Source organism: Pseudorca crassidens, chromosome 6 (genome assembly GCF_039906515.1).
Source record: "Pseudorca crassidens isolate mPseCra1 chromosome 6, mPseCra1.hap1, whole genome shotgun sequence".
Taxonomy (NCBI): domain Eukaryota; kingdom Metazoa; phylum Chordata; class Mammalia; order Artiodactyla; family Delphinidae; genus Pseudorca; species Pseudorca crassidens.
In genome coordinates this window covers 33,433,032-33,454,467 of record NC_090301.1, presented here as the reverse complement: position 1 = coordinate 33,454,467, position 21,436 = coordinate 33,433,032, and the positions used below count along the sequence as shown (strand labels likewise).

Sequence of the window (21,436 nt, the reverse complement as noted above, 5' to 3'; positions counted from 1 at the left end):
GCACCTCTTCCGCACCTGGCCGAGAATCAGGGCCTCGGCGGTAAATCCATAAATAGAAATGCGTCACTGACATCAACAACTTCCTAGGAGTTGGAGGAGGGGGAAGAAACCTACAAGGGGAAATGTGGAGATGAAAAGAGAAATAAAAAAAGAAAAAGGAGACAAGCAGACATGTCTCAACTCCAAGCTCCCATTTCCTCTTTCAAACGAACTGCCTCCCCACTGTGAACGAATCAAGTATTTATGAAGGCATTTTTTGCATATTAATAGCAGCATGTGGAGCATTGCCAGTTCTGAACTCCTAAAGGTATGGTGCCCTTTTTTTTTAATGCAGGTCCTACAAACCCCTCACAGAATTTGGTATTCTCCTTCACATATATTTTCTTTTCTGCCTTGTGGCTCCTCTTAAGGAGTTTCATTTGATTAAGGGAAATTAGTTCCGGGGGTACAGTCAGAGACCGAGCCCTGCTCTTAACCTCGGTGGCTGACATCAATCGCTAGAGAAGCTTTTCCTTTTCCCCAGGGCCTCTCTATGTAGATAGAGGTGAAAGGTTGGGTGAAGTGACCAGCACCTAAAAAGAGTATTAAAATTGTAAATGAAAATTCTAGCAGGAAGTGTTAACATATCTATCCTGATCGGGGGAGGGGGGAGGTAAAACTTTTTTTAAAAAAAAGTAAGAAAAATAATTATAATTGAATTAACTACAGCAGCATTACTATCTATACTTGGTAAAGATCCCATTCAATTTTGAAAGAAAAACATTGAAACCCGTTAGAAAAATAAGCAAAAGACATAAACAATTCATATCAAAAAGAATAGCAATAGAAAACAAATGTGGAAACAATATTCATCCTGAGTAGCAATTTAAATTCAAACTGAGGCAAACTGGAGGTACCATTTTATATTTGAGATGTGTGCCTCCTCTCACCTGTTTTTCATGGTAACACCCACAACTGATGAGTTTTTGGTAAAACTGGTACACTTATACACTTCTGGTGGGTTGTAATTTGGTTCAATCCACTTGTAAAGCAAAATGGCAATGTGACTTGCAAAACATGAAAAAATATTCATACCCATTGATTCAGTATTTCTGACTTCTGGGAATTTATCCTAAGGAAATAATTCAGCAGAAAAAAAGTGAGTGAAGATGTCCATTGCAGCAGCATCTATAATAGAGAAAAATTGGAAACAGCCAGAGAAATGACTAAATTGTGAGGGGTTTAATTCAGGCATTAAAGTGATGCTTGTTCATCATAGATACTGTGATTTAATACAAAAGGTTTAACACATGGTTTTTCACCTTCAGCACCATTGCAGTCTTGAGCCAGATCGTCTTTGTTGTGGGGAGCTTTCCTGTGCATTGTATCAATAGGATGTTGAGCAGCATCCCTAGCCTCTACCCACTAGATGCCAGTAGCACAACCCCCTGATTGGTGACAGTCAGAAAACGTCTCCAGGGCTTCCCTGGTGGCGCCGTGGTTGAGAGTCCTACTGCCGATGCAGGGGACGCGGGTTCGTGCCCCGGTCCGGGAAGATCCCACATGCCGTGGAGCGGCTGGGCCTGTGAGCCATGGCCGCTGAGCCTGCGCGTCCGGAGCCTGTGCTCCGCAACGGGAGAGGCCACAACAGTGAGAGGCCCGCGTACAGCAAAAAAAAAAAAAGTCTCCAGTCCTTGCCAAACGTCCCCTGGAAGGCAAAAATCACACACACCCCAGCCCAACCCCACATGGCAAACTACCGATTTCATTTTAAAAGTAGAAATCAAAGTGATGTCAATTATGACTGCAACTATGTACAAAAAATACTGTATCTATAAAGACTTGCAAATAATGCTTGCAAAAAAGTGCAGTCATGCTCGTTTGAAATTGTCATGCTCGTTTGAAATTATGACTATGTTGGGTTGAGTCTTTTGTTTTTATTTTGTCTTCCTGGTTTGTCATTGTTTTTCTTTTTTTTTTTTTCAAAATTCTCCCTGTAAGGAGGAAAAATGAATCATGAGGAGAGCTGGTTTTATTCAAGTCTAGCTTAAAATGATGAGGAGTCACAGTAAACAGCAAGCGAAACAAGGGTCAACACCATAGTGCCATTATTTTTTAACTACTGTTAGTTGAAATTATTTAACATTAATTAGGTTTTTATTAGATTATTGGGTAAGACCATCAGAATGCTCCTTCTGAGGATCTCAGCCCCTTTTCAGCATTTTATCCCTCTGATCCTAGACTTTGGTGGGGGTGGGAGGCAACAAATTCACCTGTTTTTCTGAAAAGTCTGGATCTCAAAGTATGAAACTCTCTAATCCATTCAGATCCATCTATGTAAGCTTGGGACAAGACTGGCCCTGAGCCCACTGGTTTATGGAGTTGTCAGGGCAGAGAGGTTGTCAGTAAAGAGTATCAAAGTAGAAGCTCACACTTCAATTAGATTCCCCAAGAATCATTGCATCTCTTTGTTTAAAATAAGAAACCGTCTCATGAGTTTTGACATTGTCGGTTTTCTCCCTTTGTTGGAGAAAGCAAACATCCTTTCTCACTTGCTTTATCTTGGGTTTTGTTTTTTTGCTTTGTGGGGATTAGAACTTTGGTAGCGTCCTAAAAATCCTGTTAAACAAAAATTATGTCCCCTTTTCCCATTTCACAAAGCCACTTCTCTTTCGACCTATACTGTCTCTTGAGTTCAGGTTTCATGAGTTTACAACAGTATAAACTCATATTTGATCTTATGTGTCCTAAATTTACCTCTTTTGGATTTCAAAGAGTAGCCTGTAATTCTAGCGCACTAAGGATTTAGGTTGAATGAACCTGTGTTTACCCCATCTGTTTCTTTGGTGGTTTCACAGATGGTGTTCATCTCCCCTTTCAGCCTTCTTCTTTCAGGAGAAAAATAGAACACCTGTAGACACACTAAGTTTTTGTGCAAGGTACAAAGGTAGCCTTTTGTTTCAGTGTCCTTCTGAACCATACCCTGCCTTTTGTTGAACTTCTTTGCTGTTTTCTAAGAGAGCAAGCTACTACTCTTTAAAGACAGACTTTTTTTTTCTTATTCTGCTTTATTCACCCTAGCATCTCACATGTTTAGGACAGTTCTTGGCACATGGTAGCTCCTCAAAAAAAGAAAAATTGACAAATAAATCTCTTATTGACATTAAGGTCCATGTCCTGGTTGGAAAAAAGCCTCTAAGTAGGATTTGGAGATTGCGCTTCTTTTCTTTCCAGTGAAATGATACAGAAGTTCAGCTGCCGTTTCTCTAACACCTCACACCATCTCAGAATACTTCCTACTGTTGGTTGCCATGATTTGGTGTTTCAGTCTCTGAGAAGCTTTGGGTCTTGTGCAGATTGGATGTGTCACTAGGCATCCTGCTTGGAGATCTTTTTGGAGGCTGATAAGTGAGACTGGGCCTAGCAGGGATGCCTGGGAGAATTAACCATCTGCATCTCCTTACCTGGAGAAGTTCCCTTTCCTCCCCACCTTCTATCCTCCTGTTTCTCATTTCTAAAGGCATGGCACAGCATTTCCCCAGCTCCATGCTCTTCCCCCCTCAGCCTGCCCCCTCCATCGCCCCGCCCCGCCGTTCTCCTTGGTTTTGTAAATAGCTTTGGTTGGGGAACTTGATTCAAAGGTTTTTTTGAAGATCTAAGCAAACTTCATCTTCTGGCTCAATCTTACCCACAGGATTACTTTGTCAAACCCAAAACTCCATTGACAATTTAAGGATAATTTACTGAGAGGGACTTGTTTTTAATTACAAAGTTGAGACTTTTATTTGTTGAATTTTCACTGCAACTATTATTTATTCCAGTAAGTCTGTATTTATTGATCTGTTGGCTACTGGATCCAACCAGACACATGATATATGCCTGATTTTCTTTTTTATTTTTAGTATGGAAAATTTCAAATACATGCAAAAGTACAGAGAATAGTATAATGAACCTCCATGTACCTATCATAAGCTTCAATAATTATCCCTCCATTATCAAGAGGGTCTTTTTAAATGGTCATAACAGCCAATGTATTTGAGGTTTCCTATGTGCAAGATTTAGAATTATCTCCCTTAATCCTTAAAACAGCCCTATGAGGTAGGTACAGTTATTGTCATTTACAGATGAGGAAACAGATGTCATGACAGACGGGGCCCCACTTAACATGCTACCTGCACTTGCCAAAAGGCCTACTGGTTTGGGAATCCCACAAAGTTGCTTTTAGATCCCAGCTTCTTCCACACTGACTGTGTGGTTTCAGGCAGGTTATTTAACCTCTCTGAAGCTCAATTTCCTCACCTACAAAGGACAATGATATTTTCTTCATGGGGTCCTGACAATGATTAGATGAAACAACATATGGAAAAGGATTAGCACAATGTTGTCACTAGGCAATCCTGATAAATTACAATAGGAATTATTATTCTATTCCCTCGCCCTCTGCTTGAAAGCTATTATAAAACAGAACTCGGAGCTTGTGTACAATCTAAGGGTGCAGATGTAGAAGAGGAGAAGCTTGAATGGCAGGAATAACTTAAAGGGCTGCAAGTCAATCTACCTACCGTTTCGTCCCTCCTCCACTCCACCCACCCTCAACACCCAAGCCCAGACACCTCAAATATCCTCCATGCTGTCTGGAATTTTGTTTCACTACTTTATGTAATTCTACCTATTGCAGATTCCTTTGGGTTTCTCATATCTCATTGTGGATTGTTTTTTAATTGTTCTCCCTACCCCTTACGGGAGCACAGCTGAAGGCCGAGGGGAGGGGCAGGGGTGGGGGGTGAAGCAGAGAATTTTGTAGTGAGGACCCCGTATCCAGCAGCGCCCCAACTCCCCCAGCACATGGCTGCCCAGGAACAGTGAGAGGTCAGAGGACAGGCGGGCAATGGAAGGGAAGGGGGCAGAAAAGAAAAGGATATCTTTCTTTCTCTTCTTCCAGCCCTCTGCTATTCCAGCATTACCAGGACTAGTTCAGCTCCTTAGCCAAGCTAAATTATGGGTTAGATAAGTTTTTATGGGCCCATGTGGGAATCAAAGCACCACAGGTAACATTTCTTTTTCTAGTGAAAATTTCATTTTTTTTTACAATGAAATCAGTTTGCAAGTTGAGATTCCCTGTCTCTCAGTTGTCACATTGGAAAAGTCACACTGGAGCCAACATAACAAGGAAGTCACACAGTTTGGGGTTAAAGTTTGGGGTTAGAAGGAGCTGGGGACTTGTTCAGATTTCCCACCCTGCACCCCACCACCTCCCATCTCCCCATCTAAGTCTAAAACAGGATGTATCATCTCTCAAATACAGGCAGAGTTCCGGCCTGAATGTAGCCAGACACCCCCTCACAGAAAAAGCTCTATCTTCTATCTCCCCTGGGGCAGAAGAGGTCACTATTTTGGCTTACATTTTTTCTCCTCCAGCTTCTGCTAAGCCAGATAAACAATGATTCTGTTGTGTCAACAAAGCACTTGATTAAACTGAGGACAATGTCAGTTAGAACAATGTCAATTAGATAAGATTTACTTCCAGATAGTTGAAGCCTTGGAATTAAAGTCTCCTGGGTTTCATTATTCAAAAGTTCCTTGAGGAAAACACTGAGGTAGAGAAACTCAGGCACAGAAAGCTTAACGAGTTGACAAAAGTCACCACATGAGTCTCTCACAGAAGTTAAGACTAGAGATTGCTGTGTTTCTCTTCCCGGTCCACTGTTTGCTAGCTCTTGGGCTAATTTGTAAATCCTTAGAAGGATGTAAAAATCTCCTTCCATAGAGTTGAGGATGAAGTGGATGAAGACTAAAATTCGCGACAGGAGGGGAACAAGAAAGCTGTTCTCTGGTTTCCAACAAAACTGTACCTCCACCCACGCCTCCTTGTGGAGCCCTCCTAAAACTGTCCACTCAGCCCATTTCACCAGCACCAAATTGCCTTGAGAACATAAAAAGTGGGCCAGGATGTCAGGTGGCCAAGATGAACGCAGGAGACAGGCACATGGACCACTGGGCAGACTTGCTGTGGATGGAACCACGCTGCGGTTTGGGGTCCCGTCTGCTCCTCAGAAGGAGGCCATGCAGCAGCCCAGTTGTTGAATTGAGATCCTGATGTTCCGTCTGGCCTTCTGAAGACTAAAGTTCTCCTGCTCCTCCAGGCCAGGGAAACCTAAACAGAGAGAAGTTCTCAGAGTGGGACTCAGGGTGGCCAGGTGGCTGGCCTTGCACGGGCTGGGTCCCCTCCATGTCAACCTGAGCTGAGAGTGTATACAGAGCCCCTGGCCCACTCAGATCCCTCCCCAGGAAGCCCAGCCATAGGGAATTCAGCAGAGTTCCATGCCCCACTCAGCCCCACATATGTCCCCATTCCTACTGCCCACTTTTAGTTCCACAGAATGCCAAGAGCAAGAAATAACAGGGCCTGGGAAGGCCAAGCACAGGGGAACTTGCCAGACCCCTGAGCTCCTAGCGCCAGGCAGGAGTGACCTTCTCCAGGATTTGGTCCCCACCCTCAGTGACTTCTCCATCCCCACCGGGATTCAGAGCCACCCGGACCCTCACCTTCCAGGAAAGTGGAAGGACAGACTGTCAGCCAAGGAGGGGGCCCGGTGGTCCAAAGAAGCGTCTGACTCTTTTCCTTTTGTTTGCTCACAGGAGGGGACAAACGCCCTGTGTGCACAGAGGTTTGATGTGACAACTTGATGGACCCCATGAGGGTTTCAGCAAAGGCCTCCCGACCCCACTCTCCATGCATTAAGATAATGTTGGGGTGGGCTTCCCTGGTGGCGCAGTGGTTGAGAGTCCACCTGCCGATGCAGGGGACACGGGTTCGTGCCCCGGTCCGGGAGGATCCCACATGCCGCGGAGCGGCTGGGCCCGTGAGCCATGGCCTCTGAGCCTGCGCGTCCGGAGCCTGTGCTCCGCAACGGGAGAGGCCACAACAGTGAGAGGCCCGCATAACGCAAAAAAAAACCCCCCAAAAAACAAAAAACAAAACAAGATAATGTTGGGGTGTGTAGCGTATTTCAGGTCTCGGCTACAGAGGCCCTCCTTCCTTCTGTTTTCCTCCTCCAGCTCAAGCTTGCCCACAGGTTCCCAGAGACTCCTGGCAGCTTGCTCTCAGGCAGAAGGAAGCTGTGAGCTGTGTGGGAGACAGACAACGAGAGTGTTGCAGCCTCCTTAATGAGGGACCATAGCTCTTCTTGGAACCACGAAGCCGCAGCTACCAGGATAGGGAACCCCAATTAGAAAGGAGTGGGAGAAGTAAAGAGCTGCCTGCGACAGATCTGTGTCTGTGGTGGCTCTGTGGGACCCGTAGGTGGAGATCTATAGCTGGTTGGGTTTAGAATCTCCTTTTCCTTCTTAAGGTAAGACGTTCCAGTGACTTCAGAGCCAACCCATGCTGGTGACCCTTCAAAATACACAACTTGAAAGGCGGAGGAAAAATTATTGGAGAGAGGGTTTCTCCTTGAGTTTGTAGCTCAGATAGTGTAACCCAAGAATAAGAAAAGAAATGATATGTATTTTGTTTAATGGACGTCCTCTGTTAGTTTTACTACGTTATATATGTGTGCAAATGGATATTAGTAAACAGCCGATAGCTCTCTCTTGTTCTGGCTTTCAAGTGAATCACATTATGTTTACAGCAAGATAGTAAACCTGGATTTCCCATGGCTCAGTCTGTCGGAGCATAACATTAGCTCTTGAATTCATTAACAGTCATCTCCTTTTAAATGTCAGATAACTTTTTAAATGCCAAGCACTTACACAACGGCTTCTGTGCAATTCAAATCAGATTTACCAAATTAACTCATTAATCTTTATTGTTTCATTTCCTGAAGAGAAAGGCTTCCAGGTGTTTTTAGCAGAACATAATAATATTAAAGTATTTACAATACAATATAGGTGAAGGAATGGGTTTTGATTTTCTGCTAAGCATCTCACCCTGCCATCAGTTTTGTAATCATTCCCACTGAAGCGTACACAGAAAAAAACGAAAAAGCTTCAGGCATCTCCACTTTCTTCTACTTGCCCTGTTTTCCTTCCCTTTCTTTGTGTTTTCTTCTCCCCTCTACTCCCTGAGGCCTTAACTCCCTTTTACTATTTATTCTGCCATCTTTAAGAGCTACAAGCGTCGATTATGATGGCTCTACCACCTAGAAAACAGAGGGGTACCTCACAGGGTCCGGGATGGAGTCAGAAGGCTGGGGCAGAACAGGTCTAGATATCAGGAATTCTACTTTCCTTTTCAAAGAACCCCTCTGAATAATCAGATACAGGCTACACTGACTGCTAAAGATAGATCCTTCCAGGACTGGCCCCTTCTTGTCACCCAGCTCTCTGCTCAAATGTCACTTCCCTAGGGAGGTCTTCCCTGATCACCCAAGGGCAAACCCCATCCCCTCCCCCACCAAACTCCATCCTGTCACCATTTCATTGTCTTCATAGATTTATCACCATCTAAAATCATTCTGCTTCTTTCTGTGTTTGTTTGTATGACACACACAGTAGCACTCAATAAATATCAGTTAAATGAATAAAGTGAAATGAAAAACCACCCCAATGCATAGCTTTCTTTCCTGCTTTCAACTTTCTTTCTCTCCTCTTACCACTACCTCCCAGAAACCTCTTTAAGTATTTAATTTTCTTTCCTCCCATCTCCCAAACCCCCTTTCACTATCATTTGTTTGTTAGAATACTTGATCATAATAAGCAACAACAGTACTGCACATTCCAGTGACTATAGAGCCTTCCCTGGAAACCTTCCATCAAGCCAGAATTGATGGCCCCTAAACGTTAGGGAGATGAGCCACATAGTCAAGAGAATTGTTTCATCAAACGATTTATAGGTCAAGTGATTGGGAGAGACTTTTCTCGAAGCCTCTCAACTCCCCACTCTTTAATCTGAGCCCCGCATAAGGAGTTAAAGTAACTCCAGCCATTGGAACTAGTCTTGGCTGTGCCTTTTGTCCTCCGACCCAACACAAAATCTTCTCTTAGAGATAATAGAGCAATTTCCCTCAAATCAGTATTGTCTGATTTCTATTACTCCACCCAGTGATTCATGCATGGTTTCGGAGGCTAGAAAGCTTGAAATACTTCGTCTGATTCTTGATTGGACCAAACGCTTTCATTTGATCTGGAAACAGGGAGGGGAGGTCTCACTCTGAGAAGTGAATCAGATATATAGCTGAGATGACAAAAAATTGGATATGTATTTGTCCAGAAGAATCTTTCTTTCTAGCCACATTTCAAAACAAAGGAAAAGGGTGTGGGTGTTCGTCGGAATGATGGCTGCTTGTGGGGCCCCACGAACTGTTAATTCATCATTAACACTTAAAAGTAATATAAATGTGATGGGAAGGAGAGTTACGCCCAGAGAGACAGCCGTCCGTGAGTTAGTCTCTTAGAAAATATGGAAATTATCAAATCCACACCCAGGGTGATCTCATGGCACACTAATGTATGTGACCCCAGGAAATCAGCCCTGAAAAATAACAAGTAACTTTCCTCTTTGGGAATAAGGAGCCAGTGCTACGCAGAGGACAGGCCTCTGGAGGTCAGCACATGCTTCCTGGAAAGCTGTCTTTCGTGCCCTCCTTATTCTTTTTTAAATTTTTTCTTCTATTTCTTTCTTTCTTTTTTTCTTTCTTTCTTTCTTTCTTTCTTTCTTTCTTTCTTTCTTTCTTTCTTTCTTTCTTTCTTTCTCTCTCTCTCTTTCTCTCTCTCTCTCTCTCTCTCTCTCTCTCTCTCTCTCTCTCTCTCTCTCTCTCTCTCCTCCCTCCCTCCCTCTCTCCCTCTCTCCCTCTCTCTCTCTCTCTCTTTCTTTCTTTCTTTCGCTGTGCCGGGTCTTAGTTGCAGCACATGGGATCTTCCTTGCTGCCTTCGGAATCTTGCCCTCCCTATTTTAACTAAGTTGGGCCATAACATGTAGCTTGCCAGTAATGTTATCATTCCTCTTGTTCTGAAAGTATGTATCAAGTATATGTATCAAGTGTGTATTCTGAAAGTATGTATCAAGTGTGTATTCATTTCCAGACTCTGTGCCTGGCACTGCAGCTACTTGGAAACAGGAGAGCTGTGGTTCCTGCCCTCATGGAGCTTACAGTCTAGTGCAGAGGAGAGGTGGCCGTACAAGCATGAGTGTCACTCTGGGCAACGGTGGGAAGGGCTCAGTTCTCTGGGTTGTCATGGGAAGCACAGATGAGCCAGACCTGAAGGATGCAGAGGAGTTAGAAGGGAGGGGTGTGTTTCCCGGGGAGGGAAGGGCATGTGGGCAGCCTTGCTCCAGGAACTGAAGCAAGGGTCAGTGCTGATGGCAGCCCTCTGAACTTGCTATTCCCACAGCGAGGTCAAAACTTCCTGCAGAGAGCCCCACAGAAACTTCCCTCGCCTTCTTGCGGGCTTTGCGCTAACACTGCTCTCTTGCCAGGGCAGGTGGGAAGAGGGGCCCTTGACTGCTTAAAATTGCCGCCTCCACCTACCCTCACCAGCTACTCCTCACTCCCCTCTCTGCTTTATTTTTCTCTACATCACGAATCACCTTCAGACATTACTTATGTTCCACCCATTCGCTTATTATCTCTTCCCCCTCAGTAGGATGTATGTGCAGTTTTCCCGAGAGTGAAGACTTCTGTCTGCTTCTTACACTGCCATATCCTCTCTCCTGGGCATAGAACAAGCATTCAATAAATATTTGTTGAATGACGGAATGAGATAGGAGAGACAGTCCAGGGCCAGGCAGGAAGGGTCTTATAAGCCTTTTAAGAAGGTTGGCCTTCATCTTGAGGGTAAGGGCCTTTGAAGAATGATGTGGTCCAGTCTGCATCCCGAAAGATCACCTAGGTTGCAGTATGGGGCATGGGCTGGAAAGCAAGTTCAGATTATACTTTGTCGTGCTCTGAGGCATGACACCATTTGCATGTTGTGGCGACAGGAGATGGGAGAGCCCCCAGGGCCTCCCAGACTCCTCCCACGGCCCATTCTTCCTTTCCTCTCTGCTAGATTTGTTCAAATCACTCTTTCTAACACATCAACTATATTTTAAATTTGGGAATAAACTGGAATCTTGATATAACTTTATTTGCTGCAAGACAGGTTTGATACCTGTTCATAGAAGCTGTAGATGTATCAAAAAAGACCTCATTAAAAAAGGAGTTTTAGGCAGTCCATGATTTCGGCTCTACCGTTTAACAGCTGTGTGGCTTTGGGCAAGTGACTTAACCTCCCAGAGCCTCCAGTTCCTCATCTGCAAAATGGGGATAACAATACGTGGCTCGCAGGGTTGTTGAGAGGATTAAATAAAATGAGTACTACCCTCGAACATAAGGTCCCTTTTCCCACTTTCCCATTATGCCAACCCCAGGTATGAATTATTAACCAAACTCGGGTTATTCTCTATACATATGGATCCCCTGTGTCTTCCATGGTAAAAATAGGTGTTACAATTAGTGTTCCAACGATGAAGAATTGCTTTCTATAAATATTTGGGGATTCGGACTAGCTCTTGTCACACTGTGTATCATTCCTATGAAAGTGGGACTTTCTGTTTCTCTTCACAGGGAGCCCAGCAGTCCTTGGAGGCAGCAGCTCAGAAGACAGGAGAGCCTCAAAGTTGTATAAATAAAGGGCTGATATGTTCAAACAGAAAAGAATTTTACACGCGTAAGCTGCACATCGACATGACGCCGTTCCTGAAGGTGCTCTCACACTGAGAAGACTAGGGGTTTTATAGACACACACACAGGAATTCCAGTTAATGCACTTCTGCATGGTACAAAAACAGCTTCAGAAGTCCCTCAGAGATCTTGCTTTATCAGAAGGGACAGAAAATAGGCAGTTTGTAGCACATGAAGAGAGAACAAATTAGGACAGTAATCGCAGGCAGCCATCGGGGACAAATCAGTTGGGTGTCTGGTTCGGTTGAGGGAGGACAGGGAACAGAAAGGAGAAAGGATAACCTTGAACCACTCATAAAACAGGCAAATATAATTCATTTTATCTTGACAGTAGCTAAAATAATAGTTACTGTTTTACCACCGTCACTTGGCAGAGCTGATATTCCTACTGCAGGGAAGACTAATTCTTGAGTTAACCGTTTAGAAGGCAGCTGCCCATCCTCTTCTGGATATCTGACCCTGTTTTCTGCACTCCAGGAGTTCATTACTCTCCCAAGCTCAGCTTTGTATCCAGCTTAGGGTACTGAGAGTTCCTGTGGTGGGGATGGCATTTGTCCATCTTTGCAATATGCCTTCCTGCCCCAGCATCTAACAGCGCCTGGCACATGGAAGACGCTTCCTAAATGATCCATGAATTGACCCCCTTTTCATCCCACAGCCCTCTGGCTTAAAACCTTCTTCCTCCCCATTCTTTGCCCCCTCGGAGGTGAATGAACAGGAAATATATGGCCTTGGAATATATGAAATTGATCAGCAACAAAGCAAGTCTTGGCATGGAAGGATCTCAGATCCTTCATCCTACCCTCGAGGACAACATCCCAGGCCCTTGATGAGAAGTGACTAAGAAAGACAAAAACAGAGGAGAAGAAACCAAATACTCATGGGGTTCTTGATGGTGGTACTATCCCGTGCTAGAGACTGGCAGGGACGTCCAAGGTCGTGAGGGTCACCCTCCTAAACTCACTGATCCAAAGTTCTTAGGTTACATCTTCTTTGGACAACCCCAATCCCAGCTCTGCAAGGTGGGGCTTTGTTTAAGAGTCATGTATTTGCCCCACATCTGTCTCTCTCCATGGCTGGGCTCTGCTTTCCTGTTTCCTCTTAGATAGGCTCTTTCCCCATGGTTGCAAGATAGCCATGAGCTTCTGTTTTCTAAATCGTTGGCCCAACTTGGGTCACATGCCTGTATGCAAATGAATCGCCATGGCCAGGGGGATGGAATACTCTGATTTTCCCAGCCTGGAGCCACAGGAACTCATAGGAGGGAGGGGAGGAGTGTCTCAAAAAGGAAAAAAAGAAAACCTAAAAGTTGAATAAGAGAATGATTCTGGGGAGCAAAACAAAAGATTTTTGCTACAAGTATTCAAAATAATTACCTTGATTCATCACTCATTGTATTAGCTTGCTAGGGTCACCACAACAATGTACCACAGACTGGATGGCTTAAACAACAGAAATTTATTTTCTCACAATTCTGGAGGCTAGAAGTCCAGGCTGAAGGTGTCAGCAGAGTTGAATTCTTCCGAGGCCTTTCTCATTGCTTGTGTCAATAGATAGCCATCTTCTCTATGTGTCTTCACATGGTCCTCCCTCTACATGCAGTCTGTGTCCTAATCTCCTCTCCTTATAAGGACACCAGTCATATTGGATTACAGCCCACCCTAACGACCTCATTTTACCTCTTTAAAGATCCTGTCTCCAAACACTGTCACATTCTGGGGTACTGAGGGTAGACTTCAACATATGAATTTTGGGGGAACACGGTTCATCCCAAAACACTTATATTAATGAAACTACCCTTTTCGTTTCCTCAGCAACAGTTTAGTTCTTCCCTCAGGGCTTGAAGAATTATGGTTGGTACTTCCTGGGATGAGATACCATCGTTACCACTATTCATTCATTCAACCCATAATGAGCATCTGCTACCTAATATGTGTCGGGCACTTTCTGGGCATTTGAGATACAACAGCAAACGAAACAGATAAATCCTTGTCCTGCTCCAGGCAACATATATAGTAAATTGATAACTGCTATGGAAATAAGAAGATATTTATGGAGCCTCTAGAAGCTGCAAGTGAGGAATTTTACAATAATTTTTTGTGTATTTAGTGTCCACAATGCTTTTGTATTACACTTTTTTGTCCAGCAATTTTGGCGTCCTTTTCCTTATAGAAGGAAAGGCACTGTTATCCCTAAGGCCCGCTTTCCAGTCCACCCTTTTCAAGACTCACAGAAATTGTAACTTAGCCTGCTTCTACATGAGACTCACGGGGACACGCTAGAATTTCTGACTCCCAGACCAGTCCTTGCCCCAAAGACTATATCTTTTCTTGCAAATGTTCAGTGTTAACAGCTCCCCCTAGATAGACCTTCTCCTTGTTGACACGGTAGCTCCCAGACTCTTAGGGAGTGCCTTGTAGAAAGACACAAATCTCAGGATTATATAGCAAAGGATGGAGAGTTCAAATCAAGAAAGGCATACAGGCTGCCCAATTCAGTCTACACATATCATTTGTGTATTTCCTGCCCAGTCACAGGACATTTCATTCATTTTTTCCTGGTGCATGTTGGAAGCAGTACACATTTCAGGGGATGAGGGTAAGAAATAAAAATATTGAGGCAGAAAAGGAAAATGGAAAGAGATGTAAATAATCACAATTGCTAACATAAATGAACACTTACTCCACACCAGGCTTTGTTCTAAGTTTTACATGCAAGAACTCATTTAACTCAAAAAACGAATCTAAGAAGTAGGTAGCGTTATCCCATTTTACAGATGACAAAATTAAGGTCTTGAGAGCTGAAGTACCTTCTCACATGACATACAGTTGGAATATGACAGAAACAAGATTCAAAGTCAGGCAGCCCTGCTCCGGGTCCCATGTTTTCAACCCTGCAGACCCCAACTGAGTCCTATCCAATCAAAAGCACTGCCTACCACATTAGCTAAGCATCCAGCACAGCTCCTTCTAGAAGATCCCATCCCTGTGCACTCATCCAGTCTGCTGCAGGAATATTTTCTGACTCTCCAGTACTCTGCCCTTCCCCTCACTCCCACCTGCATTCTGTGGACCCAACATAAAGCTTTCTCTCCCGATGATCATCCACTTTCCTTCAGACAACATATATTGAGCATCTGTTGTATATCAGACACTGTGCTAGGCACTGAGAACACAGAGATGAATCATCTCCATCCCTGGCCTTCCAAGGAGCCTATAATCTAAGAGGAAGATAAACAAAGAAGCAGATAATATCAGCACGGTGTTGTGGCAGAGGCAGGCGCCGGTTGCTATAGGAGAGACTCATTCATTTCTCGGTTATTACACGTGGAACCCTCCTCAAATTTAAAAACCTATTGATAACACTGAAGGCAATGCTATTAGCCCATTTTATAGGATAATCCGTATCACGCTTAGACGTGGGGAAACACGATCGATCCAGAGTATATCTGGGTTCACTTAAAAATGAACCATGTTTTTTAAAATTTTTTTTTTTTTTTTTTTTGCGGTACGCGGGCCTCTCACTGTTGTGGCCTCTCCCGCTGCGGAGCACAGGCTCTGGAAGCACAGGCTCAGCGGCCATGGCTCACGGGCCCAGCCGCTCCGCGGCATGTGGGATCCTCCCGGACCGGGGCACGAACCCGTGTCCCCTGCATCAGCAGGCGGACTCTCAACCACTGCACCACCAGGGAAGCCCTAAAAATCTGTTTTTGAAAAAGAAATGGTAATTGATGAATAAATTAAGGTAGAGATTTTTTTTTCCCCAGGAATTTTAATAAATTATCAGGGTTAGTTCGTGGTAGTGGGGAAGAAAATAGCAATAATGCCAATTAATGCTAGATACAGAATTGAATATGCTTATACTCAACATTGACATCAAAGAGTATGTATGTTATGCCCAGAAGATGTGAAGAATGAGAAATAAGTTCCACCTCACAGCATTCACACAGGCAGTTATCACTTGGTACCTTCAAATCAAGGCAGAGGAACCTGCCTGAAATCTGGTACTTTGAACAGTCCCCTGCCCCTGGTTTGGGGCCAGCCCTGCGTTTTACTTATACAGGCAGGTGTGGGCACATGCCACCAAGCAGAGGATGGCTGTCACCGCCACTGAATCATGTGGTCATGTGGGGAAAAGACAGCATGGATTTCAGTGAGAAGAAGTAACAGCAAAACAATGTTGGGCTCAAGATGTTGTCCTAAGATGGAGCAGGCCCCTCAGGAGGCAAGTTCTAGTGCCTAGAGTCCTTGAAACCAGCTTCGTTGACCACCAGCAGGAGAGCTGCAAAGGGATCACAAGCTGGTTTTGAGATGCAATGATTCAAGGACACTTGAATAATAATTTCACCAGGAAAACTTTTCAGGGCATTGAGTCTGTTACAGCTCCCACAGAAAGAAGCCCAGGATTAAGTAGACTATTATCAGTATTAAAGTATCTGACCAGCATTTGGGAAGCCCTGGGTTTTCTCTGACTCTGAGTAACCTTGTAATGCATCTGGGATTCCGCTGCCTCTTTAGTAAAATGGAGATAATAATGCTGGGACCTCCATACCTGCCTCTCAGCAGTGAGGTGAGAATTACATGAAATAATAATTTTCAAAATATGTTCTTATCTATAAAGGGTTCAGTTCACAGAGAGAAAGAAAGAAACATTCACTGGTCCCTGCCGAGAGCCAGGCCTCTCACATATTAAACATTATTTAATTTCCCCAACCCCCTTCCTGTTAAGTGTGCAGTTCGCCACCGTGCAAATGAGGAAACTGAGGATTGGTGAGATGAGAGGACCAAGGGTGACGTGGCTGGCAGCAGACGGAACTAGGATTCAAAGCCACCAAACCCACAATTCCTGATATTGATGAGGCCTATCCTGTTCCTGAGAAGAATTTAATTGTACTTCTTTGTTCTGGCTTCAGAACCTGGGAGAGGAGAAGAGACGATATTTTAATAACACAAGATACCTTATGACTTTCATAAATCCGTTTTCTTTATTAAAGAATAGGTGTGAGGGCTTCCCTGGTGGCGCAGTGGTTGAGAGTCCACCTGCCGATGCAGGGGACACGGGTTCGTGCCCCGGTCCGGGAAGATCCCACATGCCGCGGAGCGGCTGGGCCCGTGAACCATGGCCGCTGAGCCTGCGCGTCCGGAGCCTGTGCTCCGCAACGGGAGAGGCCACAACAGTGAGAGGCCCGCGTACCGAAAAAAAAAAAAAAAAAGAATAGGTGTGGGATCTTTTTAATACACAAGAAAATTTGTACGACCTTAAAGTTGACACTCACAAATGAGATACTGATTTCCTTCCAGCATTAAGAAGGCACTGAAATTAGTCATTTAGATGTATGTGTTACATATGTTACACAGAATGTCCAAATGTATTTTCCTAATTTAGCTTTTCAAGAACTCGTACAAAATTTATCATTACCCCCATTTCACAGATGGAGAGGCTGAGGTTCAATGATAGGTCATACAGCACATACAGCCCCCTGGAGCCCCACCTCTGGCTCCTGCATTCCCCATCCTCCCAGCAGTTCCTTCCCGAAGCCTGCGGTGAACCTAGAAGTACCGTGCTCAGATAGGGCACTGTGTGTGAGGGGAGAGGACAGGACCAGTGGAAGGTTCTCCAGGGACAGATGAGAACTTCAGGCCACCTGGCCCAGCCCCTGTCAGTTGAAGAAACTGAGGTTAAGTACCTCGCGTGACCTGTAAGGCATGAAGTACAGGATCAGGGCTTCAGGGCAGGCAGTCTGACTCCAGGATCTGCACCACAACCATTCAGGCAACTGTCTCTCTTGTCTGGTTTCAGTGCTACAGTTTGTGTTTACAAAGTGTTTGTTACTATCCCCATGCACCCCACCCTGCCCCAGGCTTATAACACCACCCTGTTGCCAGCGCTCTTTCTAAATACAGCTCAGTCATACCACTGGTTTGCTTGAAATTCCCTACCACGTCCCCGTTGGCCTTCCGGTTAATTCTGGCATCAAAAATGTATTTCTTTTATAAACAGAAAAATAGAACAAATGAATATCTTTTTTAAAACTCCAGACTGCGACTTGGAAGATCTGGCCCGTGTCTGATTCCCACTGTCCGGGCCCTGCAGCCACACCAGAATGCGCCCCCAAGCCAGTACATGCTCCTTCCTCTGCGGGAACTGCCCTAACCTCCCCTCCTCTGCAAGACTTAGCACCATGTCCACTGGTAAACCTCACCTCCCGTGAGGTCCTGCAGAAACCTGTCACAGTCTGTCACAGCATTTACCACACTGCATGGCGACAGTGAGATTTCCTGTTTCTCTACAAGTCACTGAGCTTCTTACAAATAGATCTTTCAGCTTTGTGCCCCCGGCGCCCGGCACAGTACCTGGCACAAAACAGACACCCAATAAATATTCATAAGCCAAATGTAGGGATGAAGAGCAAATGACTTGGCCAGAATGACAGAGCTGGGATTTGAATTTTCAGTCGTTCACCTTGTTTTGCTCACTCACCAAGTATTATTGCCTGTGTTTCAGTCATTACCTCTATAACTCATTAAAAGTGACAGACTGCTGTCACTTTTTAGTTTTAGTTTTTCAATTCAAATCTTGAATCCGAAATATACTCAGGAAGTTTAAACAATTTAAGTATAAAAGGGTATGTCTCCCAGCTGGGTTCCCTCCCCCTTGGACACCACTGATGCTAGTTTCCTGTGTACCCTTCCTGAGTTGTAGTATGCATATACAGTCCAATACAGGTAGAAAAATAGACAGAGACATTTTATACATATTTTTATATATTATACACATTGCTCACAGTCTTACTTTTTTTTACTTACTATATCTTGGAGTTCTGTTAATTCATTAAGAGATGCTTCTTAATGGTTGCATTGTATTCCATTGTGTAAATTACCATAATTTATTTAACACATCCCCCATTGATGGGATACGTAGGTTGTTTCCAATCTGTTGCAACGAATGACCTTAGGTATAAGTCTTTTCACATGTGTGCTTGTATATGTAAAAAATGATAGCTTTTTGACACTTTTCTAAGCAATGGGCAGAATGTGTTTTTTTTTAAGACCTCACAGCAGTGTGGTTTGTGGGAGCTTAGTTCCCTGACCAGGGATTGAACCCAGGTCCCTGGCAGTGGAAGCGCAGAGCCCTAACCACTGGACCACCAGGGAATTCCCCAGACTTTCAAATTAAGACTACTGTATTTCTTTTTCTAACAGGGACTCATCAAGAGATTCTTTCCAAATCCCTAACTCTCTCTGCCTCCATCTCCCCATCTGTGAAATGAGAAGACTATTTCTTGTCCCTGAAGGCTCATAGCTGCATGTTGTGAAGACTCAAGTTTTATTCTTCTGAGCTTTGAATTATTCTTCTGAGCTTTGAAATTCTTCCAAAAGAGGAAGCTTGTTTCTCCCTTTTAATCCAATTTCCTGTTAGGCTAAAAGGATTTATAAACAGAATTTTTTAAAATTTATCTCTTTTCTAGTCTTCTAACTTGGCAGTTTACTGGACTGAGGCAGGTTTTTCTTGCAATCATTTTTTTAAAACCTTTCCATTTATTCAGACATGATTTTTTTTTTTATTGCATCAGGCCAAATGTGCTTTGTCTCCAAAGAGATAAATGCAAAAGAAAGAAAATTGCTTAGCTGTTTTAGGTTTTTTTACGTCAGAATATCTCATCAGCTGCAAACACTAAGCTAACAAGTGAGAAACACGCGGGGTAAAAAGCCATCAAACAAGAAGAGAATGTCAAACAAATTAGCAGATAACTGTGTCTTTCCAAAGCAGCTGGGGTATTTGATAATAAAGAGGAAAACTGTCAACTAAAGGGTGAGGAACTTTAGTCCCAGGAGAGGCTTCTAGGGCCCTCAGATTCCTTCTCCACAGCTGAAATGAAGCTGTGGATTAAGCAGAGATCCAGGTGACAAAGGCCAAGAGCTGGCCTCATCAAACACTGAGGGCTTTACTTGAGTCACTGACTCTACCTGCCACGTTTCCTTGGCAACTGAAGAGCTGTTCTTCCAATCCTCTAGAGAAGACCCATGGTTCTCAATCCTGGCTGCATGACGGAATCACCCAAGAAGCCTTAAAAATGCCCCAGCTCCAGAAAGTCTGATTTTAACATTTGGGGTTAGGTCCTAGGAATCTTTTTTTTTTTTTTTTTAAGCTTCACAAATAATTCTAAGACACAGCCAGGGTTGAAGACCATCGTTATAGAGATTTCTGGGTGGTGGGATTGCAAGCAGCTTGTTTGACTCAGAGAAAGAAGGAAGAGGGGATTCCATGTGATAAGAAACCTAATCTGGGGACTTCCCTGGTTGGCACAGTGGTTTAGAATCTGCCTGCCAATGCAGGGGACACGGGTTCGACCCCTGCTCTGGGAAGACCCCACATGCCACGGAGCAAATAAGCCCCTGCACCACAACTACTGACCCCATGTGCCACAACTACTGAAGCCTGCACACAGCAACGAAGACCCACCGCAGCCTAAAGTAAATAAATAAATTTATTTAAATAAAAAAAAAGGAACCTTATCCGTGGTAATCCTGGAAACCCTACAAAAGGCCAGTCTGATCCTTCTGCTGCCCTGCTTTAAACCCTCAGTGCCTTCCATTTGTTTTCAAGGTAAAGGCCAAAATCCTTAAACTACCTCCAAGGCCCTGAGAGTCTGAGTCCTTCCCACCCTTCCCACTTCACCCCATCTCTGCTCTGGTCACACTGGACCTCCCTCAAGTCCCTAGAGGTACCCTGTTGCCTTCTGCCAGTCGGCCTTTGCCTGTGACATTCTTTTTCCCACATATGCCAGGCATGGAGCACTGCTCTGATGGATGGGACAAGCCTCCCACAGAGGAGGACAGATAAGGACGGTGCTCAAGGCCACTGCTAAGCCCACCTGGCTCTTCAGGGCCCTTCACGCTGGCAGCAGAATTCTTGGACACAAGTTAAAACAGATAGACAAAGAAGAAGAGACAACTAAGAAGACTGGACCCCCTTTTACCGAAGGGCATGGACCCTAGGAGTGCTGGTACTTATTCTGTCTCATGTGTTTATTGTTGTTGTTAACCTAACAGGAAAATGGAGATGAACTGGACTATCATGAAGAACCTGGAGGACCCCTCAGAGAAAATCACCCAGGCCCTCAAGGTAGAAACAGCTGGGTTGGGTTTTATAGTCTGATTGCAATAATTGTGGGATGAACTTTGCACTGTTCAAAGATGTTAATGAGGAATGACCCTTCCATTTCCTCTCAGGTCATGGGTTGGAAGTCAGAATACAGACTCTGATGTGCTCTTACTGTATCACAAGCCAGCTGATGATAACATGCTTGTATGTCCTTGGACTTATTGAAAGATTTATTTCCTGCCAGCAGCTGCAGATTGATAGAAGAGAGTAGAGACTTTGGGGCATTACAAAAAGATCCCACAGGCACCTCTACCTCTGGCTTCTGCTTTCATAGGCTCTTGGATATGCAAGTGAGGGAGCTGAGGTTCTCTGCCTAGAGGGTTAACATTCCACAGAGGGGGGACCAGCATCTTTAGAGACCCAGCCCGTGTCGCCCACAGCTCTGGATGGCCAGAGCTCCTTGAGTGTGACTTCCTCAAAAAATGATGCTGCATTTGATAATGAGGATGATTCTTGGAAAGACTGGGCCCACAACTGGGCTTTTTGGCATAGTTCACATTTTGATACCCTGAACTGGACTCTAAGCTCTTCCCTGGGGTCACCTGGGCATGCTACGTGATGCTGCAGTTAGCTAGTCCCAGGTAGCAGAGCTGGTCTTTATCCTCATTGCTTCTTGCAGGAGTGGAAAC

General features: G+C 44.4%; 1 protein-coding gene across 1 annotated transcript in view; it reads left to right on the top strand.

Moving 5' to 3' along the window:
- The window catches only part of KIAA2012 (KIAA2012 ortholog), a 111,813-nt gene that overhangs the window by 57,746 nt on the left and 32,631 nt on the right, over window positions 1-21,436 (top strand). The window contains 2 exon segments of the mRNA XM_067740979.1: window positions 11,526-11,663; window positions 20,696-20,768. Coding sequence (XP_067597080.1) covers window positions 11,526-11,663; window positions 20,696-20,768 — 211 coding nt within the window.